This window comes from Lipophrys pholis (assembly GCF_963383615.2).
Source record: "Lipophrys pholis genome assembly, chromosome: 2".
Classification (NCBI taxonomy): Eukaryota; Metazoa; Chordata; class Actinopteri; order Blenniiformes; family Blenniidae; genus Lipophrys; species Lipophrys pholis.
Genome location: NC_137636.1, coordinates 35,471,122 through 35,496,889, shown reverse-complemented (window position 1 = coordinate 35,496,889; position 25,768 = coordinate 35,471,122). Strand labels below are relative to the sequence as shown.

General features: G+C 42.4%; 1 protein-coding gene across 1 annotated transcript in view; it reads right to left on the bottom strand.

Annotated features, from left to right (window-relative positions):
- lrp4 (low density lipoprotein receptor-related protein 4) overlaps positions 1–25,768 on the bottom strand; it is a gene marked incomplete at its 3' end in the record, with an annotated part of 180,773 nt that overhangs the window by 43,943 nt on the left and 111,062 nt on the right. The window contains exons 3-11 of the mRNA XM_080493399.1: positions 24,872–24,988; positions 14,359–14,472; positions 14,139–14,255; positions 11,433–11,561; positions 4,082–4,201; positions 3,835–3,960; positions 3,103–3,228; positions 1,828–1,962; positions 878–1,003 (exon numbers count right to left, since the gene is read on the bottom strand). Of these exons, the coding sequence (XP_080349525.1) occupies positions 878–1,003; positions 1,828–1,962; positions 3,103–3,228; positions 3,835–3,960; positions 4,082–4,201; positions 11,433–11,561; positions 14,139–14,255; positions 14,359–14,472; positions 24,872–24,988 (1,110 nt within the window). The remainder of the gene's footprint in view (positions 1–877; positions 1,004–1,827; positions 1,963–3,102; positions 3,229–3,834; positions 3,961–4,081; positions 4,202–11,432; positions 11,562–14,138; positions 14,256–14,358; positions 14,473–24,871; positions 24,989–25,768) is intronic.

The window sequence follows — 25,768 nt, the reverse complement described above, 5'->3', positions numbered from 1 at the left end:
TATCTGGCAAGGCTGGTCAACGCATGTAGATTCATTTTCAAGTGGTTGTTAAATGCGAGGCAACAAAATCCAGGCAAAATGAGGAGGGAACAAAGGAGACTGAGAAAAAAAAGAGCACAGCTTTTAACGTTTTGGCAGAAACGATTCCTCGCGTGGTTATTTGTGACATCAGTCACATGTCAATGCCGGTCTAGTCGCATATTGCCTTGGAAGACATCAGATTCATATCTAAATTGGTACCATATGTAATCGAGGCCTCGGTCTGGTGTGAAATTTAAATAAAATCTGAATTGCAGCGTTCACACGGTGACAAAACAGGTCGGAAACAAGTCAGCTGTGAGCAGAAAATCAGAATTGACCCGCATTTTCGTGCAGTGTGAACTCAAAATCATCATTAGGTAAAAAAAGCCTTAAAAAAAAAGTGGTTTTCTTTCAGAAATGTAACGCTTTCACGTTTTAACCTCTAAGCTTTAACAGCTGGTCAATCAAGGTTAAAAAAAAAAAAAAGAAAGTTAGAAGGAAACTGAAAAGAAAAGAGACAGAAAAACTGAAGTCGGTCCAGCTGGTCACGTTCAATAAGTGTGAGCATCAATCTGCGAGCAGGTGAAGGTCGGGGGTCCAGGCTGTGGGCTGACAGACGCTCCTGACCCAGCTTTAACACCGCTCTGCCGCAGATTGATGGGCTGCTGTACCCTCGACCTCTGCAGCTTATCTAAATCTAGTCCAGACCCTTAAGACACTCGCTCCACCTCCCAAACCCTTCAGCGGAGGAGCGGCTACGGTTACACCGTGCAGCCAGACTTTTACTGGAGGTCAAACTCGACTTTCCATGTTGAATGAAACGAGAGCGTGGCGGGTATTTATTATTTTTTTTTACCGAGAGCTTTGCAGCTGCGCTTGTCCGGCCGGAGCTCGTAGCCCTGAACGCACCAGCACTGGAAGCCCCCCTCAGTGTTGGTACAGCCCTGGCTGCAGTAGCCGTCGTCGGCGCACTCGTCCACATCTGTAACGAGACCACAGGGGGGAAACAACGGAGGGGTCACGTTTCTGACGGTGGTAACGATGCGTTCAAGACACAAAGCGAAGGTTCAAAACTCATTCCTGCTTTTTAAAAACACACCCACAGCCTCCAATTGCACTCGTTAAAGGGAATAAATCTCCTGACATGGCGACACACAAAAAGAAGTCAAAGATTTTTTTGGCAGAAATCACAGATATTTAGTATATTTGATGACAAAAATGGAAATTTTACTCTTCAATAATCGATCTGTTGGGAAGTTCCCAGTTAAAAGTATTTTTCCTCCTCAGAGGTGGGAACTTTCCCTCATCATACTGACCTTACAAGCACATCGTAATTCACAGGTTTGACATTTATCTGCAGATTTCCATGAAGTTGACGTGAGGGCAGTGTCTTGTTTCTCTGTGAACCCCCGAACACGTTGAAACGGGGGAATTTCCCGACTGAGTTTCTTAGCTCTCATCATCACGACTGCACTTCCCGTCTCCAGTTTTCCCCCGAAGCCGTCGAGGTCACGCAAGAGGTGAGTGAGCAGCGATAAGCATCGGAACACACGGCGAACGCTTTTTTTTTTTTTTTATAAAGTCATATTCAGGAAGTCGGCGGAGGTATCAGGTGTTGAGCAGAAAGCACCAACTGGCCAATTGTCAAGAGTCCGCGGAGGTCATAAATATTAACACCCTCATTCTGCTCACTCGCTTTGTCAAACTTTCTGTGTTGCACACTCACACACACACCACCACACACACACACACACACACACACACACACACACACACACACACACACTAGCGCGCAGAGTGTTGTACCCTGGCAGGTTTCGCCGTCCTCCATCAGCCGGTATCCGGTGTGACAGGTGCACTGGACCAGACCTCGGACCATCTGACACTTCTGGGAGCAGCCTCCGTTATTCTGGTTACAGTTGCCCTCGCTGGAGCGTGGCCCTGCACCAAAATAAACAACAAAAAAAAACAAAGAAAAAAACGTCACAGGTGCGTAAACACAGCGCGCTGATTCAGTGCAAACACAAACACGTAAAAGAGCGTCTGATGCGTCGGGCGTCGAGCCCGGAATTATTTTAAGTCTAAAGGAGCAGCGATGACTCAAGATGTGATGACTGTCAGTCAGGCAAACACTGTGTGTGAGATTGATTTACATGTTTAATCAGCTGCACTTTGGTGCTTCGAGGAGAGCACTGGGGCATCTTTAAATCTAAATCTCAGGTTGCCTAAAAAGTCTGGTTTTTCTGAGGGTTTTTAGTGGATCTTCATCCCCCCCAAAAGCTAAATCCGGATGTTTTCAGTGGCTTTATAGTTACAATATACATTTTTCTTTCTTTTTTTTTTATCAGTTTTTAAATCAACATGTTAAAATACAGGTGATTAAAATACACTTAATAGTAATAAATAGAATAAAGTAATTAATGAAGTAAAAAATAACAAATCCAATTAAAAAATAATAAATTAATATTCAAAAGCAGAAATTTAAAGAGCTTTGAGAAAAAAAAATCTAAAATAAGCAGCTTATACACCTACAAAGATTTCAAAAATTCTGCATACATTTGAAGTTATGAGTATAGATGTATTGTATGTGCTGTTATGCCCACTTTATGACATTTACTTAAAATGTAGAATTAGTTATGGAAATGTTTTTTGAACATATCAAATTACCAATCGTAAATCATCTGTGCTGCAAGTATTCAAAAGTGAAGATGGATTGCTCCGTTTTGTAATACCACATCTCACCACAGGATGGTGCAATGAGTCCTTTTTCATCGAGTCTGTTATGAGCTCGACAAGACACTACAAAGATGTCAACAATGTGGATGTAACGGCAAATAAGACAGTGATTTAAGCTCTTCACGAAAAACCTATGAGACCGGCTCAACACTGCCACCCAAAGGCCAAAGAAAACATAACATCAATACCACATTCTGCTAGTACAAGTTGTAATACCACAAATTAAACTGAACATTTTCAAGTAAGAGTATTAACAACCGAATGAAAATGGGAACTTGGCAGATGACAAAGTTTTTTCACATTCTGTGCATGTTTTAAAGTGTTTATTCGCACGCCGATACGTACGGCAGTCATGATGCGGGTGTTCATCGGTCCCATCTTCGCAGTCGTGGACCTCATTGCACACCTTCCTCTGGCCAATACAACGACCAGTCCCACACTGGAACTGATCGGGAGCACATGGTGGGCTGTCTGTGGGGAGAGGTGATGTTAGCAGACCAGCCATCAGGCTATATGAATCCATATTGAAAAAAGGAAGATAAAGCAATGCGGTCTGGTGACTCTATAAACAACAGACCAGTTGCTCAAAACTGCACTAAAGCATTAAACGGTGTTATTCATATAACTGTAAGAGCTCCAGTTATAAATATAATACTAATGTTTATTGTCTGAGTGTTCAATTTTCCGATTTTCCATTACAGTCTCATAAAACATGAGGCCATCATTAGAAGTAAGTGTTTCATTAGCACCTAATTTAGAGAATCTAACAGAGCAGGGGTCTAAAATCCTTCACAATCAAGCCAATTTGGTCCCACGCCATCAAATGAAATTACACCGACTACGGTTATTTTTACTCATTTTAAAAACAAATAGCGATGAAAAATCATATAGGTATTAAAAAAAGGACTGAATGAACTTCTATAGTGGTCAGATTGGAAATGTTTTAGTCAAAGATAAAAAGTGAAAAAAGTGAATTTGTCAGTGGAGAAGGGCTCGCCTGAGCTGTTGTCATGACGACAGTTGAAGCTTGAGTTATATTTAGCCTTGGTAAAACGAGATACTAAAACACCGTCTCACCGGTTTTCTCGCAGCCCTCTTCATCGCTGCGGTCAGAGCAGTCGTCCTCGCCGTCGCATCTCCATGACAACCGGACGCAGCGTCCTGTGCCACAGCGGAACTGGTCGGCCGTACACATGGACGTGGCTGCAGCCGCCATGCAAACACACACACACAGACACGGTCTCAGATGCCATGTGACGAGTTAAGACAGTGACGCGTCTGCTGAGCGAGCAGTTCTATCTCCCAGTGAGCAGCGGCCACTCACTGCAGTTCTTCTCGTCCGACTGGTCGTCACAGTCAAACTCGCCGTCACACCTCCACCCGGCGTTGATGCACATCCCGCTGCTGCACATGAACTCAACCGACCTGCAGGGCTGATGAGAAGCTACACACACACACACACACACACACACACACACACACACACACACACACACACACACACACACACACACACACACACACACACACACACACACACACACACACACACACACACACACACACACACACACACACACACACACACACACACACACACACACACACACACACACACACACACACACACACACACACACACACACACACACACACACACACACAGAAATATGAGAGCTGTTCAAACTATTTCCCGGAGGTACCCTACCAGAGGGATTAATAAAGTTTGATCTAATCTAATCAAACAAAGAACCAGAGGTCATGCAAATAATTTCTGAGTGGTGTAAAGAAAAAAGCCACAATGTTCTGTGGAAGAAACACGATGTCCTTTTTAGTAATTCAAAAGAAAATCTGTCTTTTAGGTGCATATAGACACTTTAGCAACCAATAATGTATTCCTAGATAATAACATAACGATGTCGTAAAAGAGTTTTTATCGGCCATAAATCAGAGTGCAGAACAGTATGTTTTTTCCTTGATGACTTTGCCATCCAATAGAACTATTGATAAACAAATTGCACAAAAAATTCTGCAAGCAATTCTGTCTGTGTATTATTATATAACTGGCTGCAATAAAGAAATAACCAGCCAGTAATGAAAAAACACTGAATTATTGAAAAACTAAAATTGAAGGGGGGGGGGGGGGGTCTCAAATATTTTATTACACTACTGTAAGTTTTGACATTATTGGCTTTGTTACATTTAAAAATAAGCCAAACTATTATGTTACCGGCAGCTTTTTGTTGCTACAGACGCAGACATGAGGTTCTCATTGTGTCTGCTGGTAGCCAACGCTTCTAAACAAAGCGGCGTCGGAATGGTATTCAGATAAAATTGGGTGATTTCCAGTCGCTTATGGCAACAAAAAGCCACAAAGATCCGCGCGGAGGTTTTGGCATGAACCAAAAATCAATGACATATTTTCAGCTGTCTTCTGTTGTTACTTTCAGTGAATTGAAGGTTGTAGAAGACGGATCATTGGACGTAGGGCTCTGTTCAACCTGAACTGGTCGCGAGAATCTTCCCACAGGTAAAAGGTTCCATCGTAGGAAAACATAAACAAAACCAATGCAGTTACAGAGAGAACGTTCCAGGGCCCCCGGTTACACAACCACATATCCAGTGAAAACGCGTCGTTTCTGCATTTCAATGTTGGCCCACTAGCGGTTGCTGTTGTCTGCTTTTGACATGAAACCGCACAGACTGCGAATTTGTCGCCGTCAAAAAGTGGGTTTATATTTTGCTCACTGACGCCATCTTGGGAAACCTGCCGCAGGGGCAAAAATATCAACATTTGAACGATTTAGGATCTCGTGTACAAACGGGATCTCGCTTCGGGAGATTCAGATGTCAACAAACCCGGGAATCTTCTACAAAACGGAAATGCTGGAAATTCGTGTTTGTCTGAGCGTAATGACAAATTTCCTTCAGAGAGGTTTGGACAACGGATTAGAGATGCACATCAACAACAAAAAGTGGATTCTGGTGGAGGGATTTTAAGCTAATGAGTTCAGAGAATGTCCTCACTAAATACCTGTGACAACCTCTGATGGTAACTTTGCATTTTATTTTTAGGAAAAAGTTGGTATTCTAAAACAAAATTAAGTAGTTTGGACAACAAAAGCCAAAATTGAAAAGTACCAGTGACATTTCCTTCGCCACAAACAGTAATTATCGCTGTTTGTCGTTCCTCATTTGGGCTCTTGTAATGACGGTCCCTCACCGAGCTATCCTAACTGTCCCACCTTTTAAATCTCTACATGAGATCAGATGAAAGTGAAGCTCAAACTGGCAGCAGGATGACGACGGAGGCGGACGAGAAGATTAAAACCGAATCAAACGGAGGCTTCATAAATCCTCAAGACATGCAAGCGTACGCATGTTTATCCCCGACAGCAGGATTGACACTGCGGTGGGCGAGGGATGGCGGAGAAAAGGAAACAAACCGGCGAGGGGACTGCAGCGGGGGAAGACGGGGACAAAAAAAAAAAAAAAAATGTTGTAGAACTCAAGCATCTTGGTGTAGGCCTATCAGCTGATGGAGGCGGCGGGGGGGGGGTTGATGATCAAAGCAGCAGGTGGCTTTCCCACTGAGAGGGGAGTGATATGTGGAGGGACTCCAGATCCAGTGTGGGACAGCAACGCCCACGTGATTCATTCACCCTCCGTCACTCTCCTCTCTCACTTACAAATATGGCAACTATGCTCTTTCATCTACTCTCGCTGAGAGCGCCATCGCTGCTCCAGACTGGTACCAAGGCATGCGAAGTGTGAGTGGTTTTGGGGGGTGTGTGTATGAGGGAGGGAGGGAGGGAGGGGGAGAGAGAGAGAGAGAGAGAGAGAGAGAGAGAGATGAGAGAGAGAGAGAGAGAGAGAGAGAGAGAGATGAGAGAGAGAGAGAGAGTCTTCTTCTCTAACAAAGCGTCCTTCATCTGTCTGGAGGGTTGATGCCAAGGAATTCTGTCTGAGGATGGGCTGTCTTATGCCCCTGAGGAATGTGTGTGTGTGTGTGTGTGTGTGTGTGTGTGTGTGTGTGTGTGTGTGTGTGTGTGTGTGTGTGTGTGTGTGTGTGTGTGTGTGTGTGTGTGTGTGTGTGTGTGTGTGCGTGTAAAACGACTGACAGACGGCAGCAAATGACTGGTGAGGCTCAGTGTTAAGCAATAACACAATATGAAGAAATAGATTACTGTAACTTTTACCAGTTACATTCTTAGCACTACCGAGTCTACAATTAGTATTAATATATAATATTTGTTTCTCCCGTTATGATTCTACTAAGCTGCTGTTAACTGGATGAGAAAAGTCTTATCGGTGAACTCACTACTGACAGCAACATGAAAGTTGAAAGACGAAACCTATAATAACTGAATTATCGCCTCAAGATAGTAGGTTTTTTTGCCAATTATAGCCAATTCTTCTCTTTGGGTATGTTCCTTTACACTGACATTTACATTTCTAAAACCTTCCAACATTTTCAACATTTTTTTATTGGAATATTTTGACTTCAACATATTCACAACAGTGATTTGGACTTGTTTGATTTTTACTAAAATGGGGTGTATAATCCCAGGGCTGTAAGAAATTGTCCATTTGTCTGGACTGAACTGAAGATAATTACCAGCCGGTATCTACACTACATGTGACGCATTTCCATGTCCAAACACGCTTTAACTTACACTTCTAAGAGCCACGTGCCGTCGCCTACATGTCGGTACTTTATGTTTGGTTTCTGATTCTTGTTGTTAGTTTAGATGTATTTCATGTAGCAGTTACATGTAAATTATGTAAGATTATCATGGCCCACTTGTAAATCAGAAACACCGTGGCCCAGCAAATCCTGATATCCACAATCTGATGAAAAAAAGCTGAACTTTCCCTGAAACATTTGTTCTAAAAAGAGAATATTTTGATATGGACAAAGGCCAATAGAAATAAAATGCATATTATATAATGGATATTATACATTAGTGTTGTGTTTAAGTCCGTTTCCCACATGAGGTCTCTTTTTCAGGCCCAGTTTCACAAAGTTTCAAATGAAAAAGCATCCTTTTAGCATTTTCTTTTCAGAAAAGTTTAACGTTTTCCCCCCGTTTCCATGGAGATAGGAGTCGGAGTGTGTCTAAAAAGTTGCGTTTTTCTTCATTTCCATGGAAACGGAGCTTATTCAAAAAGTTTCACCTCGGGAGCAATTTTCAAAAAGTGTTCAGCGGCTCCGAGCATAATTGTTTAAACTTGACAAACTCCAAAACACAGTGGAAGTTTTCAGTTTCAATGAGAAACTCACTTCGAGACGAACTGTCTGAATATAGGTCAAATAAAAAACTTTTAAAACTAAATGTAAATCTGTGCGTAATTTTACTAATTTCTAACACAATTCCAACATGTAATACTGAAAACATTTCGTGAAGCACTTCTATTTTACCGACACTACAAAAGCCCAACCGTGTTGAGCTTATTCAGACAAAGCACACTGTGGGAGAGAATTCAAGATTATTTTTGCAGCTAATAAAATAACATTTACGAAGTCGTAAATAATAGAAGTCTATTAGGCCGCCCAACTTTTACTTCTAACGCCGTTCTTGCACAACCAAGGTTCAAACCCGTTTCTCCTGTACGCAAAGTCAAAACTCAACCCAGTGCACTGTAAACAATAACAAATCGTCTGGTTACGACATGAAATCAACTCCAAATCCTGTCGGTAAGATAAAAACACAGTGGTACTTCTTCATCTATATCTCACAGTATTTCCACTGTGTCTTTCTTCTGTCTTTTTAGAAGCTTTGAAGCTGACTCAACTCTTTCTCTCTTTTTAACATAAAGTGTTAAAACACTTCAGAAGCCGGGCCGCAATTAAAAAACCTGGTCTGTGGGAGGAGATGAGAGAAGAAAAAAGAAAAACAGAGCAGCTCAGGCGCACAACATGACCTTTAAGATGATCAAACGCCGTTACAAAACCTTGAAGCTCTGATTATCGCACTGCAGATAAACACTCAAAGAGAGAGAGAGAGAGAGAGAGAGAGAGAGAGAGAGAGAGAGAGAGAGAGAGAGAGAGAGAGAGAGAGAGAGAGAGAGAGAGAGAGAGAGAGAGAGAGAGAGAGAGAGAGAGAGAGAGAGAGAGAGAGAGAGAGAGAGAGAGAGAGAGAGAGAGAGAGAGAGAGAGAGAGAGAGAGAGAGAGAGAGAGAGAGAGAGAGAGAGATGAGAGAGAGAGAGAGAGAGAGAGAGAGGAGAGAGAGAGAGAGAGAGAGAGAGAGCGAGATGTGGTGAGGAGACAATGAATGAGGAGCGAGACCAACGTGGGAAGACGAGGGCCGGGAGAAGAAGGAGGGAGACGCTGGGAGATTTGTCAGCAGCAGGCAGCGTCTCCGGAGCGAGTGGAGGGAAACATGATAGTCCGTGTCAGGACCACGGCGGTGCGTGTGCGCGAGACGCCGCCGCCGCCGCGGAGGAGATCTAACACAGAGTTTTCCAGTTATGACAGTTGCTGTCGAGCAGCAGCTGTTCCCAAGCTCGGCCTGCTGCTGACGGGACAACGGGACATCAAGGCATGAAATCCACACTAAACGTCGGGACAGCGTGTCCAACCCTGAAAATTATGTTTTTGTGGAGACGGACAAAGAACAATGAGGCACATGAGATCTGCTTCCTACAACATAGCTTGTATTCTGGAATTTTGGGGGGAAAAATGCTTTACTGATTATTTAAGTTGTCGTGCAAAACATACAACTAATTTGATGAATTTTCTGATCTTTTATTACGTCACTCAGCGGTTCAGAGAGGTTTGGGAGTCTCGGGCCTCGCTTACGTGACGTTTCAAGGGGGAAAACAGAACTTTTTGAAAACATTCTGACTTCATCTCGTTAGAAACGGAGGAAAAACACGACTTTTCTGAAAAAACTGCTTCTAAATGTCCCGACTCTCTGTCCATGTTCTCCTGGGACTTGGTAGTTTTATATTGACAGTCACCTGTAATAACAATCCGCCTTCTGTCCATACAAATGTTCTCCCATTCTTAATGTTTATCGCGTTTTGTTCTCCGTGTGTGTGTGGTTTCATTATAAAAACAACAAACAGTGCCAACTTGTGGCCTGGCATGCTAACTACATATTTTTCCGCGTTTCTGCCATTTCCGTGGCAACGGATATCATTTTCAAACTGTTGGAACGTAAAGGTAAAACTGCGCTGAAACGAAAACTCAAAACGATGCGTTTTAACTTAAAACATTATCATGTAAATGCGGCGTTATGCTACAAAGCCCCATTATTATTATTAACCCTCCGCAAACAGGCCAGCGGCCCGGTTCTGGATCACAACCCACCAACGCTTTAGTCGATTTATTTCATAGAACTCTGTATCGAAATGTATGAAAAGCTGAGAAGTCCATATACCTCGAGGGGCCAAAAATGATGCAGGACCTCACACCAGTTTACACAGATATGATAATTAAGATCCATCTCCAGAGTAAAAGGTTACAATAAAGTCTGTCTGAGTGGATTTAGTGTCACTTAACTCAGGGCTGACCAAGCCGTTAAAGTGGTCCATCATTAATATTTAATCATCTTGTTCAGACGAGCCTGGAATGACTGCAGCTCAAAGTTTAACCAGAGCACAACGCTCAGGGACATGACGACTCAATGTCAAGACGAGAAAGAGGGAGGGAGAGAGAGAGGGAGGGAGGGAGGGAGAGAGAGAGGGAGGGAGAGACGAGAAACGTCTGCCAGAGGGGCAGAAGAGAAACTTAACTTCTCATCTAACGGTATAACAGAACTGCTCTCCCAGAGGAGCTTTGTCTTCTGTCTCCAGTACAAGACACAGCTTAGCGAGAGCCTAGAGTGTACAGCTTTATCGTGCGTGCGTGCGTGCGTGCGTGTGGGTGGGTTCAGCGGCTGCACAGCAGCAATGTGTTTCAATTTTTTCAACACTCTTTCTCATTATGGTTTGTTGATGATCTATTCTAAAGAGTCTGAACATGATTTCTTTCTCTTCTTGTGTCGGGGATGAATCGCTTGAAGAATCTTCATTTCTAGCTCGGAGTCTCTCTGTGTGGAGTTTGCCTGTTCTTCTTATAGGTTTTTCAGCTTCCTCCCACAATCCACACGTGCATGTTGGGTTTAAATATAAAATAAGATAAATAATAAATAAAAATCAGAGCACATATTTCTGTACTTTACATTTATCCAAAATATTTCAGAAATTCAGAAAAATCCTTATATCCATTATTCACTTTGCCACATCATTTAGGATTATTCTGGATCGACATAGTGAAAGATGATTAATATGAGATGGAAAGATCGACCATTTATACTCAATCTCCAAAAAAGAACTGGATTAAATGGGTCAGATATGCAAAATCTATCTATATATTATCATCAGTAATATTATAGAATCAGAAACTATAAGTACACTGGGAACTCCCGATGTGGAAGCACAAAACTAATGGCGCTTCAAGTGAAAAACACATTATCTTCGCATTTCCCTTTCAGAAAAGTTTCGCCTTTATAAGCCAACATGTTTGGATGTATGGACAGACGTCTTCCAAAGTGGGATGTGATGGGTAAGCTCAATACTATATAGTGACAGCATTCTGTCTTGGCAAACCAGAAATAGGAAGAGTGCTGGTATTAAACCAGAGTAGAGATGGTCTGGAAGTATAGTGGCACTAAAGTGAAGGACTTACAACAGTCCGACTCGTCCGACCAGTCGCCGCAGTCGTCGTCTCCGTCACAGTGGTAGATGTCCAGGATACAGCGACCGTACGCACACTGGAACTCCTCCACGCTGCAGGTGGCCGTCATCACATCTGAGGCTAGAGACACACACACACACAGGCTCAACAGATGCTGCAGGAAGATGGTGGCAGCAGTCTGACGCCCGCTGCTCTTTGAAGCTTCAAATGTAGTCTGCTGAATCCGTCACATGGAATGAGGAGGAGGCGCGACTCGCTGCTTCGGACGACAGACACATTTAAAATGCCCGGCGATGAACTTGTTAAACACGACATCTCGGTTCAGGTGAAGCCGTTTGATTTTAGTTTTGACTCGTTCCGCTGCAGGAGCCCAGATTAGCTCAATAATCAGATATGATTAACAATAACTTTCACCAGTATTCTGATTATTTTCCTTCGTCTCATTCATAGACGATCATTTTGAATATTTCGCATGATTTTAAGTTTCACATGTAATAATGTTGAGTATTGCAGTTAAACATTGTTAAAATATACAATGTGTACCTTTTTAAAAACGAAATACCTTTTGGTTTTTAGTCATTTTTCCTCATTTTTTTTTGTGCTCGTGCTTCTGCTATTAAGTATGATTAAATGTTGAAATAAAGAAGTTAAATAAAATCCGTTGGCATTACAATGCTGTGCAGTTGGACTTCATACGTCTTGCCACAGTCCCGAGAGGTGGAGCACCAGAGCTTCGTTTAACACAACTAATTTGATAAGACATCTAAAAAGTAAACATGCGGCGGAGTACGCTCAGCAAAGACGATCATCCGTGGAAAAAACGATGACGTAATCACCCCCCTCCTCCCCCCACCGCGGTCCACAACGTCCCCTAATAACCAGAAGAATCAGGGACTAGAAGCTCCGGTGGAGCTGCAGAAGCTAGAAGCAGGCGGAGCGGGGCTATAGACCTATAAAACTAGAGTTATATATAGTGGTTTATGTGTTTATGTGCAGGAGTCTACTTCTAAATTTCTATGTGGTCTGTCTTCTTCTGCGTTTGGTGAGTCACAGCGCCCCTAAAGGTCTGGCATGTGTACTACATGCCCTGAAGCCTGGTGTTGAGCCGTGTTCATAGTGAGGTGTGGACGGAAGTTTTTTGGGAGAAGGCCAGGGAGGAAAAAGATCGTTTTTTCGTCGTGTGGATGTACCCTCAGTTTACAACAACAACTAAAGAAAAAGCCGCAACCGAAGCAGCAAACTCGGTGCGGCTTTAAAATAAAGGATTTTAAAATAAAGTACCCACAGGGGAGCGATATGGTGAAAAAAATAACCCAGAAGGTTCCTCTAGTTTGAAGGGAGAGTGGGATATTCTGAATAAGTTTTTGAGAGAACTATGTTCAGACGACTTTTGTCAAACAGGTTTCACCACTTTGAAGTGGAATTAAGTGTTTATAATTCACATTGAAATGTAAATGTTTTGTGACAGTTCAGGTCAAACCTCTCATACTGCTTTAAGTTAAACTGAAATTTAATACACAAAGAAGTTACATTGGAGCCTAAGAACATTTATGTTTAAGATTTATTTATTTATTTTTATTATTATATTTACACTTTTTTAGGACTTATTTTCAACCCAACCAGCCAAAGACACTTTGAAGTGGAATTGGGTTCTTCTGATTGGTTTTACTGAATACTGTTTATGTTGTAGTTTTTTTATTATTTATATGTTAGTCAAACTGATTCACTGGGTTTCATTTAAAAAAAATTTCATTTGCCACAAAATCCAGGTGAAGTTGTTTAAGTTAACATAAATAAGAGATACAAGACTGCAGAGTGTAACTGGGTTTTTGTTGTTATGACTGAATAAAGTTTAAATAAGTTCTTAAGTCACTCTGAGAAGAATTTTGATTTAATAAGTGACATTTACAATAATTTGCAACGGCAATGTAAGTGTTGGAGCGGGGAGGTATCGGTATCGGCCGATACTCGATTCTGAAAAATCGGATCCGTATCGGGGGCCAAAAAGTGTGATCAGGACATCCCTAGTTTTTAGTAATCTGATTATAACAGGATCAGCAAAATGAGCCAGAGGCTTCAGTTTTCTGTCTGATGTTTTGGTCACTTTACTGTTGTCAGTGTTCTCAGTCCTCGAGGCAGCAGGAGGCGAGTCGACAAACCAACACAAGTTGCTCAGGTTGTGCCGCTCATCCAAGATGGCGCATCAACGCGAGCTGTGGAAAGAAGGTTTGCTGTGTCTCCCAGCACAGTGTCCAGAGCATGGAGGAGATACCAGGAGACAGGCCAGGACACCAGGAGACGTTAAACTGACATTCAGTTTTGTACTTGATTACTGATCTTTGTTTTTAGTAATCTGATTGTAACAGGATCGGCAAAATGAGCCAGAGGCTTCAGCGGTTTCCTTTTTTGATTGCTGGACCGTTGATTTTTTTTATAATAATGTTCTTGTGTGCTGCTTTGTATCAGTGCAACTGAAATAAAACTTACTAACTAACTGACCTCTGCAATTTCAACTATTTAAAACACTGGTTCAACACATTGTATTTAAAGGTAATAGAAAGCAGAGGAATTGCAGTAAAGTTAATCAATTACCAAATTCCCTTCCTTCCATCCCTACAAGTGTGGTTCCTTTCCATAATTTGAGGTGCATGAACATACCCAGATCCTCTCAACGTGTGCACACTCTGACAAACTTACGGCAGTTTTCTTCGTCCGATCCATCTTTACAGTCCGTGTCTCCGTCGCAGTACCAGTGCTCAGCAATACAACTCCCGTCTGTGCACCGGAACTCTTTGTCCGAACATTTCCGCATATCTGGCGCAGTGGGGAGAAAAATAAAGAAATAAATAAATACATTGATGCTTGCCCACTGGAGCACCTACATGTGTGTGGAAGTCGTCATCTTGTGTGTACCCACCACACTGCTCATCACTGTTGTCCCCGCAATCATTGTCGCCGTCACAGTGCCACAGGCTGCGGATGCAGTAGCCGTTTTGGCAGTGAAACTCATCCTCCTCGCACTCTCTGGGAGCTGCAGAGAGAAAAAGGGGGTCAGAGGATAAATGTAGCAACAACAAAAGTGAAGCACAAACAGCAGCTATATAAGGCGGAGACGACAACGGAGGCGTCCAATGAACAGTGACTGCAACACAGCGAGCGAGAGGTCTGAACGACGAGGCTCCACAGTCTCCGGCTGCAATAACAGCTTCTTTATGAGCTACTTGTAGAGGATGAAGAGCAGAATGCAGTGTAAAGTCAAAGCCAGATAAGCACAACAAGTCAAACTACGTTTTCCATAAATATATAAATATGTTGGACATTTTATCTGCTGAATCAGATGAAAATTCTAAACTTTTACTTTGGTCTTAGTGACTCTAGCACAAAGAAATTGTTTTTAAAAATCTGGGATTCATGGCTTTTCCCAGTTATCTACTTTGTTATTTTTTTTTAAAAAAGATATAACGAAAGGGAATAAGTGAAGGATAAACTATTGCTTATTTCATAAAACTAGATGTCCTTATTCCTGAAGAAAATACATTTTATGTAGAAGTGTAATGACAGTTTCAGCCTATATGTAAAGATTTATTAATATTGTGCATGGATCTTAACTGTTTGTCAGCAACGGTATCTCGTAGTTTTAACAAGAAAGAAAGGCGGTTAATCATACATACTACTTGCAGTGAAGTGCATTACAGTTGGGGAGCACCGTATGCTAATTGTTGCATACTTTGAGAAGCTCTGGGTTAAATGTTTTGTTTTTGTACAAAATAAGAACAAAATTGAGAAATTATGAATAAATAAATAAAACCCAACTGTGGAGAAGAGGAAGGATCCCAAAAGGTTTAGATGAAATCCTCATCCTCATCAATAGGGTAATGTACCTTAATGAAATTACAAATAAAACTGAATCAAGGAAGAAAAGTACAGAAAACTAACAAAGGAGTTAATGAAAAGAGGGATTTAAATGTGTCCAAAGAGCTCCAGAGTTACAAAATCTGATAAAGTAGATGTTTGCATGCACAACAAAGTTGAAAATGAAAGTTAAAGGTCACAGTTTCATTTACTTTTAATTGATTCTGTGCGATTACTAGTATGACTGTCAGTGTTGTCATGAAACCATGCCAAGCAGAAACATGCGTCTCCTCCACCATGATTCAATACCATGAATTCAATTAGGTTTGTTTAATGCACAATCAACGGGCCGTAACTTTCATGTTCAAAGGTTTGAGCTACTGGTCTGTTCGACTGAACCGCACAAGCTTCCATCCACTGCTTCTCCACCTTAGAGTGATAGATGGTGGCCACCGCAGACAGGAAACATCACAATGCAACTGTCAATCGCCATCTAATCGTTGAGTTCAGCTTCTGACATATTGATCTCCCACTGATATATCCCACCCAGATATGAAGAGGAGCCAGTGGTCATAATGTTATGGGTGATCCGAACTGAACTGAGAGCACAATATGATTTCCTACATGAATGAACGTTCAGCAATGCGACACTGACAGTGGTTCAGTTTCAAACTCGTTCATTCATCCAGACTAAACTTTTCTCACCCACAATGCAACAGTGACAGAAGTTTTTGGGACATTTGACTGTATTTTGCACCAGAAGCTTTCATTAAAATTAGCTTTATGCTGAGAATGTGGGGATTATTTGGTTGTAATTGTTTGTTGTTGTGGAGAGTGTGTGTGGTGAAATGGTCTATTTCCTCACAAAACCAAAGAAAAGCATTAATGTTGAAATTTAAAGGCTATTATGGCACTATTTTAACTGACTGGCCCACTTAAGATGTTATTTTTAGCCTCTGCTGCGAGGCTGTTGATCAGCACCAACAAGAGATCACACATTGTATTAAAATCTCTTCACTGGCTCCCTGTTGTGCATCGTGTCCAATATAAAAGCTTGGTGCTGACCGTCCGAGCCCTACATGGCCAGGCCCCCACCTACATCACAGCCTTAACTAGGCCCTACAACCCAGCTCGAGGACTGAGGTCGTCTGGGCAGCTCCCGCTGATGGTCCCACCTACCCGCTTTTAAAGCCACCGCGCCCCACCTTTGGAACACACTTCCTTTAGACCTTCTATAATATTCATATATCACATACTTCCCATTTCAGAATCATTAAACACGGGACGTAACATTAAACTTTGTGCCAAAAGATGGTGGTCACATGAGATTTACCGTTTGAGAGTGGCGTGGGAGCCGTGTCTCAGATATGAAAAAAGAAAAGAAAAGAAAAGAGTGAACCAATGAAGGATGGCCCTTGGCAGGAGGTGATCCATAATTTATCAGTGCCGTGATGAGTGGAAGAGCGAGAGAGATGAGAAGAGACGGGAAGAGCAGGACGATTAGAGGAACACGCCAAGCAGAACGTTTTGGTTTTCAACACACAGAATTCTGATCATTTCCTCTGTATTATTACAGTACGGCACTTAAACTCTATTAGCAACAAGGCTGGAGTCAAACTACAGCCAGTTCAATCTGCAGGAACAGTAGGCCGTTGAAAAAGAAGACATCTTTGAAGTTGGCTTGTTTAAAAAAAAGAAACCGCGTTTCGGGCTCTGGGCAAAGCAAAAGCCAGCAAAACCAATGAAGCTGATGTCAAATTACAACCACTTTAAACTTTTACCAGCAGGCTTTGTAGACAATTATCAAAAAGGTTTCTTGTAAGCTCGGGGAGCAATAAATGGGTTTCTCGGCTCCATTCACTCCAAAGCCAGCTAAGCATTGAGACAGGTGTCAAACTACAGCCAGTTACTCGTTCATATCTGCAGGCTGTAGGGGAAAAACGGCTTTTCAGAAACTAGCCAGACTACAGACTGAAGTTAATATTTATGAGCCACAACAAGACTGAAACTAAATAATTTTCCACAAGACTGACTTTAGATGATTTAATAAACTAACAAACAAAAGAAGAAAGGAGAGGACATGTAAATGGATCATGACTAAAGTCATTTATTTTATATATCCTCAGCAGGGACGTCAAAACTGAGTACAATAACACAATTAATAATAATAATAATGATGGCTTGGATTTATATAGCGCTTCTTTCGCACTGACTCAAAGCGCGTACAGAGACCATGGCCCCGGGGCATGCTGACAGAGGCCTGGCTTCCATTTTGCACGGCCCCTCCGACCACCACCAACATTCATGCACCATTCATACGAGGCAATGTGGGTAAAGTGCCTTGCCCAAGGACACAACGACAATGACTGTTTGATAGAGTGGGATTCGAACTGCCAACCCTCGGGTTATTGGACGACCGACTCTACCTGCCGACCTCAAAAACAATAATTTAACCTCAGCCAGGACTGCCTCCCCTCGTTAAAAAAAAGGGGGGGGTGGGGGGTTGAAAACCAAAAAGTCTTTGGGCGGAGGACTCAAATAAAAATTTTATTTCACTCGCACAATCAACAAATACACTCATTCAATCTATTATTCAGCAAGCAAGAAAGCAATTGATTCTCTCCTTCCTTCCGTTCCCCTGGCGCTCCCTCTTTCCTCCGATCGGTGAGGTAAACAGAGGAGAGGTCAGAGGTCAACAAGCCCCCAAGACGCTCATCATTCACACATCAGCCAAACGTCAAAGAGCAAAGGGTGCCAAGAGTCATTACCAAGCTCCCTGCATGTGGGTGGGGCTTTTTCTTTCTCCCTCTTCCTCGAAAATGACTATACGTTTCAAGAATTGTGAAAACCTCACGATCAGACACACCTCCACCTCTGTGTTTATCTGAAAACTTGAGGAGTGCAGCTACAACCGAGTGTAGAGGCTCGTCTCGCCCTTCCCTTCTCTAAATAATGAATTAAAACCCACAAGATCCCGGGGAGAAACAAAATAAATACAGGCAGGCAAAAAGAAAGAGCGAGAAAAAAAGATAAGAAAAAAGACAGAAGCATGAAATAATAAGTAGTTTGAGAAACAGGGGAGAGGGAAAAAAAAAAATTCTGGGCAAAAAGATGAAAAATTCATTGCCGGCTCGCAGCAGACAGACCCCCCATCACGAAGCAAATCAGAGCCCAGCTGCTGATATGTGGGTCAACTGAGAAGTGAGAGAAATAGCTGGATGAAGGACAGAAATCCTTCAGAAAAGGCAGAGCTGGTCTCAGATTGCTGTGTACGTGAAACACATGAGGTATTTCAGGAAGACGAGCCCCGGGACTGGCATGTGTCTGCTGCCAGTCGAGTGTTTATCAATACATGATGCTTCTTTCATTCCAGTCACTCATGTAGTGATGCAACAAAATGGCAGATATGAAACTCGTCAAACTGTTTCAAGTGAAAACGCATGTTTTTTCTTGCCTGTTCATTAAATAAAAGTTTACATTGCAATATTTTGAGAACGGTGCCCGTTTCCGCAGAAATGCTGAAAAAGATGTAGTTGGCGCGTAGGGCCACAGGTGGCACAGTTTTCTGTTTTATGTGTCCCCCCATAGTTTGTGCATGAGGCCCTTGAAGGGAAGAAAGTCCACCATCTCTTTCACTCGCTTGCTCCACTTTTGATGTGAGTTCATACAGGCGAATCAGAACTTTTCCCCTTCATGACATCAACTGGGGAAATAACCCCTTCTTCTGGTGGTGGATACTTCCTCCAACGCTAGATGAGCTCTGCCCTCTAAAATTATGAGCAGGCGCCATTTTTTCTCTTCGCAAATGCTACCGCAAAACAGACACAGACACTGTTCATTAGCATTTAAAGATACAGACTGTTCCGACCCAGTCTAGGGGCAAGGACTTAACAAACGTAAAGGAAGCGAGGAATGCAAACTTTGTCCGAGAAACAAATGTTGACAAAACAAATTAGGTGCGAATTCAAACATGGATTTATTAACAAAAAGAGGCCTGATTTTCAGGTAAAAAGGTCTTAAGCCAAAACAAAACCCCAAAGACAGTGTTGGGTATAAAGACAATGTCACAATAACACCACCAGTTCAGGGACAAAGCTCTGACAAACAAAAACAAATGCTGCTGCTCAGGAGAACACCACCAATCCAGAGGCAAAATTCTCACAAATGAGACACAAACGCAACGCAGCTGCTGTCAGGCCGAGTCGCCGTTCCTCCACACCTCCGGAGGAAGGCAAAGGCTGCGCTTTTTGGCTCCTGGCAGGCGGAGAGACGACCAATAGGGGATTAACTCCACTTACTGTCTGGAAGTGGGCGGGGCTAGCAGAGCTGCTGAGGTACGAACCAAAACAAAAACAGAACTGAAACATACGGCCAGGGCCTTAAGACAGACAGAGAAACAGCCTGTTCTCAGTTGACCTCTCTGGAGGGACTTTTAGACCAGCTGATGTAAGGCAATAATACAATAAAGTTGGACCTCTGACACCTATGTGAAATTGTTGAAACTGTGAAATATTTAACAATGGCATATACACATATATTCAAATTGACAGAAGATAAAGTTGGATTGGTGACAGTTGACCAAAAAACGACCAAGTCCCTGGAGAACATGGACTGGGAGTCATGACACTCTGGAGCCCGCCATTGTTGTCATTGTCCATCTACTGAGCATGTGCAGAAGAACTGTTTACTGTGGCACGCATGTGCAGTAGCAGCGTTTCAGAAAAGTGTCAATTTCCCTCGTTTACATTGAGACGCAACGTTTTCTAAAAGTTCCACCATGAGAGCGGTTTTCAGTGACTCTGTCCACTGTTGTCGTATAAACAGACACTCAAAACGCACCGAAAGTTTTTCGTTTTCAGATTAATGTAAACATGTCATATAAACGGGGCTTGACTGCCAATCAGTCATTGGTGTGATGGTCTGTTTCTGAGTATCGGCCATGTGATGAACTGTCTTTAGTCCAGTCAGTTGGGATTAGTTCAAGATTCCAGCATAGAGTGAGTCCAATGGAAGGATGGAAGATGGAAGAGAGTTTCTCAGACCACCAGACCCAAGCCTCCCACTAAAAAAACAAAACCTGATAACAATCCAGACCTTATATGGCCGATCCCGCTGGCTTGATTGTGAAACGCAAGGTGTGTTACGAATATTTTGTAAATTCAGAAAATGTTGTATTCTTCATCTGCATCTTTTACAATAAATCTATGGCTACAGACTCCCGTTTTCCATTCTTTTTGGTAACAAACTGTCATGTTTTTCTTTCCTCTCTCTTGTATCACTGGTGTCCTGGGTAACTTTGTAGGTTTTTAAGGGATAGGCAAAAATAAGCCTTGGCTTCAGCCTATACCCATTTCGGTTGTGGATATTGTTAAAAAAAAAAAAACAACATTCATTCATACAATTAAACTTAGACACTTGAAAGCAGAAACCTATCACCAGATGGAATTTATGGACATTTGCTGTACAAAATGTGTATTTTTTTTTAATTCTTTTTTAAATATACCATGATAGTTAACCTCCCTTAATAAATAACCTCTGCAGTGTAAATCAAAAATGTATGCGCAGCACCAAAAAAGAAATTGCAGTCACGATAAACGTTTCCCAGGGATTTTCTCAACAGCAGCATTAAGGTGTTTCTTCACACTGTGCCAGTGGTCTAGAGGTAAGACAAAAAAAAAAACCCAAAACAAACAAATCTGGCAGTGAGTGTGTAGTGATACGTGAGCTGTGTGTCCTGCCGGGAGAGAAAACATGTGTGTAATGGTGAGCTGAACCACCGGACAGCAGAGCACAGTCGAGTATGAAGCTGTGCGAGCAGAGCGCCGCGGTGCGTCTGCAAGTTTGGCAGTTTTGACAGTAAATAAATGCAGCAACTTCTCAAAAGACAGCCAAGTTCTGGTGTCCCACCACCTGCTGGGCGAACCTGTACGTTCATTCCGAGTCTGCATGCAGAGGTGGCATATCTGACGCCGTCCGACTCTTCCAAATATTGTGAGGCAGCTGCAGGCTCCTTTTCAGCTCATTGCTAAGAAAGGATCCCCAGGTAATTTATTTAGAGTACCCCCATATAACCATCGATGGTGCATAAATACCGGTAATCATTGCCTGCTGAATCTATTCTTTTTTATTTTTATTTTGTTCCTTTCATGAAAGTGAAAGCAGAATTTGTGCAATAACGCACTCTATATATTCAAATCAGCACCTCATGAATGGCAAACATAAAAGCAAGAAGAAAATATTCATATTTGTTTGTCCCTTACTTGAATATTAAAAAAAAAAAAGGTACAACTAGAGTACAAGTCTACAGGCTCGAAAGCAATTGATGGTTGACGTCCAGTTTAAATTTCAAGTACATGACAGTCTATTCTGCATCTGTACATTTTTTTTAAATGGACAGTAAATAGAGTCAACATAGCAGAGGGCGAAACTGAAAAATTCACCAATTCTAATTTACTGATTACTAATCGACCCAAAACTGGTAGTTTCAGTTTTCCATATACAAAACAAGGTAGCTAACTGTACGGGTGATTATAGTTGGATGAAATATTAAACATCCGTCTCCTCTCTAGTGCCGCGGTGGGTATAGTATCCAAAGATTTTACTAAAGTGAAAGTACTGTTACATTAGCAGGATATTACTCATGTAAAAGTAGAGAGCAGTAATTGCTGAGTAACCGAGTAAACATGGGGAAGTACAAATCCAGATACAATTAAACAATATCGCTTTTAATGAGGCTGTAAATAAATACATCTTTACAAATTTTTCATTTTTTTTTTTATTAAAATCATTTTTTAATTTTTTGTTTTCCTGTCTGAAATGTCCACAAGTTTGAGAAGACACAGCAGACAGCACATGACGTACTGTAGCACTGCCTCCTTCGGCTCACAATCTTTTCTCGTCCCTGTGGTTGATAAAGGCCTCTCCATGCTGCCAAAGTCCGCGAGTGTCTGTGGGGCGCACGCCTTTGTGGCCATGCTCCCATAACGTAACGTAACGATCACGAAATGATCTCTACTTCTGCTGCCCGGCGTACTCCACCTTTCCTAAAGTACTTTATGTTTCACTTCAGGACTTCTGAGCCGTCTGGGTATCTTTCTTTGCTTTGAAATTGTGATTGTTCAGACGGGGAGACGGAGGATCGCCGACACAAGCGACCGGTAGGATCTGGCGCATGCGCAGTCGGCGCGTACAGTCGCGCTCAAGGGCCGGGTGACGATTTTGACGTCACGAGTACCACACGTACTCAGAGACACTCGCGGACATTGGTAGCATGAAGGCGCCTTGAAGAGGCCTTGACGGGCTGCTTTTCCTCGGAACATCAACAGAGAGTTTGTGCGCAGGTCATGTGACTGTCTGGCTTCTTCTGATTGGTCACATGGAGTCGACTGACGAGGCCTTTTGCTGAAGTCTCTCGAAAAATAATGCGATTACTTTGATATATTCCAGTCAAACGTAAACGTAACTACCAGCATGAAGTTTAGTGTATTGGGAGTAAAAGTTGTGTTTTGAGCTTTTTTTTCTTCAGAATTGTACTCAAGTAAAAGTCAACAGTACATGATGTATCAAAATTTCTCCATACAATTTATCCAAAAAGTTCCTTAGAGGGGTCATATAATCCAGCTGTTCAACACTTTCACATGGTCTCGTTGGTCCAAAAACCTTGTGTTCAAAGTTTATTGCTCCAAATCCAGCTTTTCCTTGATTTTCCTCCATTTGAATATTGGATCATAGGAGCTGCATTCAGAATCTGCTGTGTCTGTGTGAGCTGGACTGGCTCCGCCCACACATGCCTATCTTGGGAAGAGGAGGAAGTACTTCCTCTCGTGATGCAATGTGACAGAATGACCCTCCCCCCTAATTGGGGGAGGGTCAAGGGGAGGGCCTACCTTGATTCTGATTGGCTGAAACCCCCGATGACACTATACAGCAGGGGTGACCAACGCCAGTTCTTGAGAGCCCCTGCCCTGCATGTTTTAGTGCTCTCCCTGCTTCAGCATACCTGACTCTAACGATGATGTCATCACCAAGGTTGTGGAAAAAGCCCAATAACGAGCCCCTGGTTGCAATCAGGTGTGTTACAACTGGGAGGAGCTAAACCCTGCAGGACAGGGACTCTCGAGGACCGAGGTTGGACACCCCTGCTATATAGGGTTTGATTTCTGACTGGCTTGTTGGAGCAACACACTTTTTAAAAACTGAAACAAGCCAGGAAGAGAGAGGACAGAATTTCTACTGGGGCATCATTCCAGGAATAGTGATGCATATTACTGTTGGAAAATCATTAGAAAGTGAATTTTGCATAATATGACCCCCTTTTTTTTTTTTAAATGTAACAGTAAATGCATTCCAACTCACCTCTGCTAGTCCGCACCAGAAATAACAGCCAACTGAACTAATTACCATTTTATGCATAATAATAATAATAATAAATATAATACATTTAATTTGGAGGTGCCTTTCAGGTCACCTTACAGAGAATAAAAGCAGAATAAAAGCAAGCGATGTAAGGTAGTAATCGAAAACTGAACTTTTTCAAATGGACCGGTTTCAGTCTGTAAATAATGATACACAGTTTTTCTGAAGCATTATTTTGTTTTCACATACAGCCAACACTGAGTGGGCCTTCATGGGCGGCTGTATTACAAAAAGCACTGCGCCGTTTCCAGTTCTTGATTAACACAGCCGAAGTCATTGAAAAACGAGCAACAAGGCAGATTTCTATGGTTGGTGAAATGTTGCATTGCACTGCTGCCGATCCCTCACATTCAGAAGTTAATCGCTCCGAGAGCCCCGCCTGGCTCCACCCGCCTGGCTCCACCCGCCATGTGTCGCCTCTATCAGGAGCGCATCACTCCCTGCAACTATTCCTGTCCCCTCACAGAGTCTTAACCATGGAGCGACTGGCCTGCAGAGTAACATCAACACAGATCACACCGCACACGCACGCATACACAAGACTAAAAGTATAAAAGTAGGTGTTCACTCCAATGGAAAAACACCTATTTCCAAGAGCTGCACATATATCGTTTTAATCTCGTTTCTATTTACCTTCGTTTGACAATTTGTGAATGCAACATTAAAAAAAAAGTCTTAAAAAGGGAATAAAAAACAAATGTGAACGTCTTAATTTTAATGAAGGTTTTTGACGTCAAACTGGAAATGATACACACTCACCAGGCAGCAATGTACACACACAGAAATACTTCACCACGCAGAGGCCACATACTGCCTGGCAGGCAGCTGAGGGGTATTTTGGGATGTGTGTGTGTGTGTGTGTGTGTGTGTCTACACACACATACACTTCCAAAAGTCGAAAAAAGAACTGAATAAAGTTAGGGCAAAGGTCTTGCCAGTGAGTGGTTGTTGTATGCATGTATGTGTGTGTTTGTGGGTGTGACAGTCAGACGAAACAAACACCTCATTGCACACGACTGCCTCAAACATCTGTCCACTTTAATAACTCTTTCCCCCGGAGTCTGTCGGCGTCGGTGACACGTGCGTCTCAGAAGCGGCTGTCGGGTTTAGTTTTTTTTCTGTATTTTTCGAGGGGGTGGGGGTGGGGGGGGGGGTGTACTTACGACAGTCCTGCTCGTCAGAGTCGTCCTCGCAGTCGTTGTCTCCGTCGCACACCCAGGAACGACGGATACACTTGCCGTTGTCGCAGTGGAAGTCGAGCGGCGAGCACGTCGGGAGCACTGCAGGAAAAACATTTCGGATTGTTAGGAAACATGAACACACGCAAACAGGAGGAGTGGACATATCAAACCAGACAGGAACACTCTGGGTACATTTCTGACAGGATTTCTCCGCTCCCACTTTTTTTCTGATATTTCTCTAAACCTCTGGTACTCTTCTGGTTTCTGGTTTCAGATGAATTGGGTCACATATATTCAAACATACAAAAACAAATACCAGAAAGCAAAGAAATAGAGCTTTTTTGCACATATATGTTTCATTAAGTGACTGGAGTATGACTGTCCCAATAATGGCAAAGTTGTAACAGACATTTCATCACAATAAGAAGGTTCAATCTTTCAATTATACATTGTACAATGGAAAAAGCCAAATGAAAGCACATGATAAAATACAAATAAATCCCGTAATGTTTGGCAAATATTAACAACTGGAAAAAGAAGTCTGCGAAATATCAGCTCATATCTGTTCTAACGGGATGTGGCATGTGTAGTTCTCATAACTCGATAGCTTCCAGACCATACTGATATTTAAAAAAATACTGCCATGAAATCAGAGAACTAGAGCGTTGCATGGACGAACGAGCCAATGAGACGCCATCGAGGACGGTCGCAGTGCAACTGTCCACGCACGGCACACATCAGTGGGATTAAAAACACACAGTAATACTGAAGAACTGACATGTACTCAAAGATATTTAAAAAAAACAACCCAAAAAACAAACTCAAAAGGGCTGCTTTTTCTTCTTCTTTTTGATTCTACAATTCTTCATAAAGTCAAAA